The sequence below is a fragment of the Alnus glutinosa genome, chromosome 3 (genome assembly GCF_958979055.1).
Source record: "Alnus glutinosa chromosome 3, dhAlnGlut1.1, whole genome shotgun sequence".
NCBI lineage: Eukaryota > Viridiplantae > Streptophyta > Magnoliopsida > Fagales > Betulaceae > Alnus > Alnus glutinosa.
Genome location: NC_084888.1, coordinates 4,468,660 through 4,478,610, shown reverse-complemented (window position 1 = coordinate 4,478,610; position 9,951 = coordinate 4,468,660). Strand labels below are relative to the sequence as shown.

General features: G+C 37.0%; 1 protein-coding gene across 1 annotated transcript; it reads right to left on the bottom strand.

Annotated features, from left to right (window-relative positions):
- Positions 1-540: 540 nt before the first annotated feature.
- LOC133863755 (zeaxanthin epoxidase, chloroplastic) lies at positions 541-8,252 on the bottom strand. The gene is made up of 16 exons (XM_062299834.1): positions 7,538-8,252; positions 6,069-6,231; positions 5,789-5,863; positions 5,322-5,422; positions 5,046-5,161; positions 4,050-4,261; positions 3,511-3,602; positions 2,901-3,015; positions 2,607-2,710; positions 2,063-2,108; positions 1,872-1,936; positions 1,677-1,763; positions 1,360-1,414; positions 1,162-1,250; positions 985-1,072; positions 541-751 (listed from the first exon to the last, which is right to left on the bottom strand). Exons 1-16 carry the CDS (start codon positions 8,041-8,043, stop codon positions 677-679), a joined length of 1,989 nt encoding a protein of 662 aa, XP_062155818.1. The 5' UTR covers positions 8,044-8,252; the 3' UTR covers positions 541-676.
- Positions 8,253-9,951: the final 1,699 nt, after the last annotated feature.

The following is a 9,951-nucleotide window of genomic DNA, read 5'->3' as shown; positions in this document are numbered from 1 at the left end:
ATTTGCAATTTCTCAGATTATATAAAAATATAAAAAATATCTTAACGATTTTTCATACAAGCCAAAAACCAACAAATGATTTTCAAACAATTTTCAAGGAGGCAAACAAATAGCAAAAAATAACAATTTCTTTTTTTTTTTCCCAATTAAATGTTTTCAAATAAAAACATTTTCCTACAGAAAATATTTTCAGCCAAAACAAATATACCTATATCGAAATAGGTGCAGTCTTGCAGACACATTACAATTGCAATCTCTGTATTAACAATGCATGTCAGCTTTGGGTAAAAGAGAGCCTTTGACTCAATACACATGCCCTGTCTAGCGGGAGCAAAGGCTGCAAAGCTCTCTGCTACAAGTAGTTTACTTAGCAAGCGAGCATGAATCAATCATAGAAATTTAAATAAAATTCATAAAGGTTAGAAAGGAAAACAATAATGATAATGTGAAACCAATGAACAGTTTTGATTTATTAACAGATCTATTTGCACTCTCTCAAAAGAATATGAAGTTAACATATAGCATGTTCCAACTCTTGAGTGAAACAAAAAGGGGGTATAAATTTCATGTATAATTCTTTAAGCTCTGCAAAATGCAGCAGATTTACATTGCTGTGCCAGTCCGAATAAATGCTGTACAATTCCTGTGTAAACTGAGAAAAGTAACTCAAGATTTTTCACACTGTCTGGAGGATTCCACTCTCCTCTGCAGTCTTTGGAGAAGACCTCATCACCTTAACCCGAAATGCCACCTGTACATGACTTGGTTGCTTAGAAGATAACAATAACTGAAGAAGCAAATCATAACAACTAAGAAAACAAGAGCACATTTGGAATGGAAATAGAATCATATGCCAAAGAAAGACAATAAGTGCCTTGACAAATTATTTTCAATGCTGGCTTGGCAGAGCTTAAACACATTAGACATTATATTTTATTCATTGAGATTCATGCAGTAAACTCCAACGTAGGGATTATATACCACCTTCTTATCAGGACCAAACTCAATAACATCTGATGGACGGAAACGAGTAGGAAAATTTGGAGGCAACCGATACCGTCTCTCCTCATTACTGCACATTTTACAGCAAATAAAATTATAAAAGAGGTTGTAAACTCAACGACCAAAACTAATATACCTTGCTTTCCGTTACTAACTTACTCGGTGATCCAGGTACCATGCTCACTTCGCAAGTCAGTCAAGAACAAGGCGCCTTCCTTATAGCTAATTCGTGCATGCATTTCAGAAATCTGAAACAGTAAAAAGAACTTGTTATCTAACCTTGAACACAAAAGCGGAGGAATTGGTTTATTCCAGCTAATGAAGTGAAAAAGTGAACTAGGCAACTGGCCATGTCACCTGTGGCAAAGGTATTGCTATTGACATCCCTGGAGAGTCCTGATGTGCTATGCTCCTGCATTAAGAATAATACATCAGAAAAAGTGTTGTTTCATGAGGAGAAAAGATTAGTAAATCATGGGGGATAGAAGGTAGATGAGAACAGACCAATTGGTCCACTGGATAGGACTGTAAATAAATAGATAATGATCCATATTTTATTTAAGAATCATAAAAACTGCTTAACAGGTGGGGATTTGTATTTGAATCATTTGATACATCTGAAAATCAGGCTTTATCAAACTACAAATATATAGGTTTCATCAAAATCCTCATACCCAATAATGCAGGGTTTGCTCTCATCTCTGCTTAAACAAATAGGTTGCAAAGCACCAGTTTCATTTCCACATGGTAACAAAAACCACCTACAAACAGCGAAGATAGATATGAACACCAATTATCTCAGCATGTATATATCAACAAGGAGATATGCCAAGGGATGACATTCATAAATATTAGTGTTATGGACTTACTCTCCACTAATAGTACGCTCCAATGCATCATCGTCTTGAAACCATTGGCGTAACTGGTCACTTGCCTTCACAAAAGATTGACAACATATCAGCATCCAGATCATAATAGAATCCATGATCACAAAATGGAATAAGCTACATTTGTTTCTGAATTTACAAAATATAAAGGTATTATTACTTAAACAACATACTTTGTCTGAGAGTCTGCAAGATGGTGACCTCCCTTCAAGTTCAGAGCTGCAAAAGAAAATTTAGTTTCCATTGTTGATACAAAAGATCTGATACAGAAAAAGATCCACTACAACAACAGCAGGGTCATTTTTTTTTATCATATTTCAGATCCCTCCACTTAATTCAAATTTTGAACTAAGAATGTTTTGAAATACACCTTTTTTCAGTGCTTATTACAGTTAATAGTCCCTTCAGCTTACCACTGGCCTTGATTTATAACATGCACATTCAATATTTGCATTGATGAATGGGAGTTTAAAAGTGGAACAAGTACTCATAAGCATTTTATAATGTCGGAAAATTTCCAAAACATTGAACAAAATCTAAAATCCTCAATAAATCATTTTCTGAGATCTAAAACTTCAGAAGAATCCACAGAAAATAGCTTAAACACATGGAAATCAATGAACTTTCATAACTGTCATATTATCCAGAACAAAAGCTTAGAAGAAAATCAAGATAATAGCTTGAACACTGTAGAAACCGGGGTTCTGCAGATCTTACCTGTTACCACCTAAGACCCAACTTAGCATCAAGGGCATCCCCAAGTCAATAAAAACTCTTCCACCAACTCTCCCTGGATGCGGTATCTTAAACTTCGTCAAAAACTGCAATTAGGTTTGTGAGGCATCATGATTTTTTTTCGCTATTGAAAAAAAATAAAAAAACACCTCACAATAGGACAGCTCATTAGGGACACATCACACCCCTTCTAGAATATGGACACATCACACACCTTCTAAAACATTCACACAATACACATCATTAATCTAACAGTGAAATTGACCAAAATCCTACCGATAATGGACCAAGTCCTACACCCAGATAAGCCTTGTAGGTTGAAGCCATTAATGCAGCCATTCTTGCCATTCCATGAATAATGGCAACTCGTAATCTTCTAGCATTCTCATATCTGGGGAACAAGAAAAAGGACATTGTGACATCAAAGAGAGTAATAAATCAGCCAATTTAAATGTGATCTAAGAAACTGCAGGGCACTCAAAATTTAAACAAGATCTATTTAAGGCCAGTAAAACTGACCATAATGAATAATCTTATTTAACACAAGATTTGTCAAGTCAAGCCAACTCAACTAAACACAGTAATGTTATTTCCAAAGTTTCGGGGTTTAACTCAACGGGTGCACAGTGGCTAAAGACAACACCTTATGAAGTGGAGATAATTGATTTGACTTTCCTCCTTTCCTCCTTACCCTTAAGTGTTAGTCATTCACTTATTAAAAGAAAACAAAAAATGGGTCCCACCCAAGTATTTTCTATAAAAGCTATTTTTCCCCCTTATTTGTTTTAGAGTGTTATACAATTAGACAATTACCAGGTAAATATGCAATTTTAACCTTGAAATTCAATTCACTTTAGGAAAATTTGCTAGATAAATGGCGCATTACCTCTTTAGAGAAGAAACAATATCAGTAGGAGTTCCTTCTTCAATGCTTTGTTTCCAAGCTTTTTCGAGTTCCAATGCAAGTTGATAACTATCCTGTCATAATGACATGAATGGTTCAAACACATCTTAGCTCACTCTTGAAGTGGATTTTGCATAATTAGTGGCCCCATGTCCATTCGAGCAGCTAATAAAAAGCTGAGATGATATTTGCTTATTTATGGATAATGGAGTGAAGGAAAGAACAATTTTATCTACAAGAATGGAAAAATCTGAAAACAAGATGAAGAAAGAATATTAAGAAGAAGAAGAAAATGCTTGCATATTTATGCATAAAACAATGAAGAAAAAAAGAATAGTTTTATCTACAAGATTTCACCAAAGGAAAACAAAATGAAGAAAGAAGATTAAGAAGAAGAAAATAATGCTCATCACATCCCATGCATAGCTCTAGTTGATGAATAGTGATAAAGCTCTTATCCATAACAATCATTAGCATGAAATGGGATCAAAATGTATCAAACCAAAAGATGCTAGGTATACCTCAATGGCCATACATCCCCCTTGACCCAAATTTGGCTGCATAGCATGGACAGAGTCCCCAAGCAAGGTCACACGACCTTTACCCCAAGTTAAAATTGGCGTGCGATCATATATGTCACGTCGAAGAATGGTATCTTCATCTGTGGCAAGTATCAGATCTATCGCATTATCGCACCAACCCTCAAATATTTTAAGCAACCTTTCCTTTTTACCTGTCAAGTTGTAAAACATTAACAAGTGATAAGTAAAACATTTTTTACTTCTTTACTAAGTACTTGATAAATATTTCCTCTAATCCATTATAGATGAAAGTCAAATAACACGTATTTTAATAAAGCACTCTTCCTAAAATGTCTTAGATGAGCCAAGAAAGGTAGTTTTCAAGTTTTTTAAAAAGGATGTTTTGACTTTAAGGGTAATATGGAAACTTAAAATGGATATTCATCCTTGAAAACTTTCATCTATTTTAAAACAGCCCGTAAAGAAAAACATATAATCTTCTTCTTTTTTGACATGTCCACATAAGAGGGGGAGGGGGTATTCGAACTAGTGACCTCCGCTTCAGGAGGCGTGGTCTCCAGCCGATTGAGCTACCCCTTGGGGACTGGAAAAAAAAAAAAAAAAAAACATATAATCTATTGTGGGACAAGGAGGAAGTAATAAATGACTCAAATTAAATTTAAAAAAAAAAATTTAAAAAAAAAAAAAAAAAAAAAAGGAAAACAAAGAAAGAAAGAAAGATTTAAAGCTTGAAAAAGGATAGTTTTGAATTTAAATGTAATATGAAGTCAAATGGATGAATGGTTTCATTTTTAAAAATTTATTCCTAATTTATCTATTTTCTGTAAACTCTGTTTTATTTACATATATTCATGAATTTCCCGTTCACCCAGAGAGACACTCGCAGCCACACATATTGCTGTGTTGTCCTGGCATTATTTTCATTTCTGCTACTTGATTTTTCTGAAGAGCTTAAGCATCTGAAGAACATAATACCATGAGGACTATCAAGGCCACCAGCTGGCTCCTTGTGAAATGCATACCATTGCATCTTTCCTGCACCCACGTCTGAAGAAACAAAGTATTGTTTGTGTCCCAGAAATACTCGGTACCTTCAGAAGAGAAGTACGTATATAAGCCTCTACACATGATACAGATTTATATATAAATAAAAAACAATGGTTGAAATGCCTGTTTTAAGTAGCCCATGGTGTAACCAAGCCAATGAAGATGAAAAGCAAGCATGTAAACTCAAAAATAAAAAGAACATACCCAACAGACTCAATGTCAGGAGGCACAAAATCTGCAATACCAGTATAACAAGTGTAGCCTGAGTAAATAGCTTCACTCGGTCCAAATAAGTTCTTCCTCACCTATTGAGAAGAAAAATAGCATTCTAAGATGTTAGTACTAGAGGAAATTTGTTTGACCATAGGGCTTCCTACCAGTGGCTGGCAATATCAAATATTTTGAGTTGATATAACTTTTTTTATTTGGGATGTTGGGTAAAGATATTTGTGAGCACCTCCAAAATAATAGGAAATATTTTATGGACCAGATATTGTGGACAATTGGTCAGACCAAGTTTTCATACATTTTCTTTTGTTACATTTCAACAAAATACTATATATGAAGCAAAGAGAAATTGCATTATAAATATAAAAAAATTAAAAATTAAAAAAAAAAAAAGGTCGGATAAAGGAAAAGCTTTTCTTTACATACAGAGTATAGAATGTTACCTTTGACCATATGCCATCAGCTCCAACCAGAAGATCACCTGCATAACTCTGTCCATTCTCAAGCATCACAGTAACCTACACATAGGATTCCAGAGAGAAAAGAATAAAATGTCAACATCTAAGATGTAGGTGAAACACTAGTATTTAGCGCGTCAATCTATCAGATGCATTTTAAAAAAACACAACAAAACAAAAAAGTGGAGAAGAACTTTCTATTAAACACACTCCTTGAGAAGAAGACAATCAAAGAACAATCTCCAACAAGTTAAAAGCTAATTACCTTATCTCCCTTATCCTCAAATTCAACAACATTACTTTCATTTATAATGATATCTTCCCCAACCGCACGGGCAAGAATTTGTTGCAAGGTCATTCGGCTTATAACTCTTGTCACAGGAAGCCCCCTTTCCGCTGCGGGAGTGAATGTGTCAAACTTGACGTACCTGATACCCAACTACATATCAATTTATGTGACTAGATGATGATTCTTAGAAGCTTCTTGCGATAGGAATCTTAAAAACTACAATTATACTAAACATACAAGATATTGTGTTATAAACAATTGAACTGATCAACAATTTGATTCATCATTGAAGCAAACAAATATGTCTGTGTACTAGGTATAAAAAGCTTTGAACTACTTTAGATATCTGTCTTGGATTGGCCTACCTTAGCGGGAATAATTATACTGCTATCGCCTGTTCATACTTGCAGATGTGAGTATTATTTTCTAGCATGTTGTTCGACTAACTCATATCATGAGGGCCACTCCTCTGAGGTAAAAATTATGTTTCCTTTTTATCTGGGATATGGGTGATTGAATATCAAACAGTACGGGAGGAAAACACTAAATTAGTTCTCCTGGGACACATACCTGCTGGCTGCTGCCATAGTCAATTAGTCATGAGAAATTACAGGTTTTTTTAAAATCACCAAGATGGACAACAAATCCATGGAAACCCTTTCTGACTGTTAAATAACCATTAGGGCTCACCCACATACCTAATTTGCTGTATTATATTAGCATAGATTCAATTATTTATCCATGAAAGGCCTTTCCATATGAACTGATGCAATTCCAGCTTACTGATCTGTGGCATGAACTTCAGTTACGTAGCCTCATCAATTATACTTGTGAGCATACCTATGTTATCAGAATATGGCATGAGACAGGCAAAACCCCGAATCACATAAAATACTCATGAAAAAGGTTTTCTAATCACGATATCTATACTATACACGGTCCACGATCACTTCAAACCACAAGTGCAGGCTACAACATCACTATTTGGTGCATCAAACCCAAAGCCATTTGAACTGCCTCACAAGATCTAAGTAACTTTAAGCAGTTTTTATCTACTTAAAACCTTAAAGAGAGAAATAAAAAATAAAAATTAGGCTGATTCTCAGTACTGTATTAGGAACTCTACAAAAAAAAAAAAAAAAAAATTGCAGTAGCTTCCTCAAACTTTGACATAGAATATACTACTCTACTTCTGGCACAGACCCACATCTGTGAATCCCCTGTTTTATAAGTTTATGAAACCAGACAGTTATGGAAAATAGCTAAGAAGTTAATTTTCAAAATTCAAAAGAAGTTCACAAATTTGAAACAACTACAAATTCTTTTGCAAAGACAATAACCAACTACCAGTACCATACTTTTAAAATCAAAACGAAACATATATGATTCATGCACATCATAACTTAAAGAATCAAACATAAAACAAGAGCAAGTCAAAAACTTACCAAGTCCCAGAAACCCCATCGACGAGCCCATTAATCCTATCCCCAGTAATACAGCCAGCCTTCATAACCTCATCTGCAACCTCCAAATCAATAGCTTCCAAAGCAGCCAATGCATTACTCTGTATTTGAATTGGACCCCTGTACTGTCCCTCCCCTCTTATAGCACTCATATCCTTCTCAAACACCACAACCTCAAACCCCTTCCTCTTTGCCGCCAACGCAAAAACCAGCCCGCCGATCCCACCTCCGGCCACCAATATCCGAAGCTTCTTTAGTGGCTCGCCACCGCTTTGCGTTGGCTGTGACACTGTGGGGCTGGCCTCAGCCAGTTTGGCTTCAACCCGTGCCAGTTTCTTCTTCTGCCTTGTGGTTTTGCAGTAATAGTTAGAGGCAATATAAGGTGAGAATTCTACTGGTAAGTCCTTGGAAACCAGAGCTGGGAAGTGGGTTCTTGAGAAAACTGTCGTGGAGGAGTTTACTGAGTTGCAGAGCAAAGTGGAAGCCATTGTTTCTTGGGAAGGACTTGTGCTTTGGTTGTTTTGAGTAGTAAAAGATGAAGCTTTCCTCCTATGGAAGGAAAGAGACTAATTAAGAATGTTGTGTGTCTCTGTGTGCGTGCGTGCAACAATAGGAGCCAATCCAAGAATCTGAAGCAAGCAAAAGGATTGTGGTGCGCCAAATCGTGGACGATTCCAAAGCCATGTGGCATCCATCCTATGGCGCCCCTCACGCCCCTGCAGCATTTTCTTACAGAGAAAAATCTTTACCAGATTTCTGTGGTGGAGTGCTGTCTAATGTTTTTTAAAGTCGCAATATCTAATGGATAGTGACTGTCAGATAAAACATACAATTAGTAGTACTAACCCATTTTTTTTTTTTTTTTTCTGATTTTCGGAAAAGAAAGAAAAATAAACTAAAAATGGTCCATTTTAAATTATCACTCTTTTCAATTTTTTAAATTATTTTTTTAAAAAAATAATTATTTTAATTATTTTTTTAAAAAGAAAAGAAAAGATGTGTATGTCTAGCTTGAATTTTATATATAGGAAAAGAAATATGGAAAGAGAGTTGTTTAATGGCATTAAGAAACTATTTTCCTCTTATTTTCTATGAGACTACAAATGGAAGACTAATAGATAGCAATAATGCCTAGATAAACAAAACAAAGTGGATTCATGATCTGGAGAAATGTGGTCTGCCTATGTCACATTTTGGGACCACCATTAAACAATAACAAATTATGACATTAAAATTAACAATAGCCATCTAAATTTGTGTGGTCTACTCAATTAAGTTAATAGCATTATTTGAAAAAAATGGTTAAATACCCTATTGGTATCTGAGTTTTACGTGATTTTAAATTTAGTACCTCACTTTTGTTTTGTATCATAGGTGGTACCTGAATTAAGGATAAAAACACATTTGGTACCTCCATTAGATTTTCCATCCAAATTTTAACGTCTCGCCACGTGTCAACCGCTGAGGTTGACACGTGGCACTACATAAAAAAAAAAATCAAAAATTGAAATCTTTAAAAAATGATAAAAAATAATAAAATTTTAAAAAAGAAAATTAAAAAAAGAAAAAAGAAGAGGGGTGGCTGAGCCACCCCCCTTGGCCACCATGTGGGTGGCCGGCCACCCCCATTTTGGCCAAGGAGGTGGCCCAGCCACCCCCTTGGCTGGTCTGGGGTGGGGGGTGGTTCGGCCACCCCATGGTAGAAAAAAAGAAAAAAAAAATTATGCATTTTGGCCCTTGGGGGTGGCCGAACCACCCCCAAAGGCAAACCCTCAATTTTTTTTTGATAAGTTTTGGCCTTTGGGGGTGGCCGAACCACCCCCGTGGCCCATGGGGGTGGTTCGGCCACCTCAAATGGCAAACCCTCAATTTCTTTTTGGATGGGTTTTGGTCCTTGGGGGTGGCCGAACCACCCCCTAGGGCCATGGGAGTGGTTCGGCCACCCCAGGCCGGCCGGTATGGGGGTGGCCGAACCACCCTCGTGGGCCTAGAGGGTGGTTCGACCACCCCCAAGGACAAACCCTCAATTTATTTTGATGGGTTTTGGCCATTGGGGGTGGCCAAACCACCCCCTAGGGCCATGGGAGTGGTTCGGCCACCCCAGGCCGGCCGGTATGGGGGTGGCCGAACCACCCTCGTGGCCCTAGAGGGTGGTTCGGCCACCCCCAAGGACAAACCCTCAATTTATTTTGATGGGTTTTGGCCCTTGGGGGTGGCCGAACCACCCCCTAGGGCCATGGGGGTGGTTCGGCCACCCCCATACCAACCGGACTGGGGGTGGCCAATCCACCCTCGTGGCCCTAGGGGGTGGTTCGGCCACCCCCAAGGGCCAAAACCCATAATTTTTTCTTTTCTTTTTTTCTCTTTTTCTACCATGGGGTAAGCCACCCCATGGG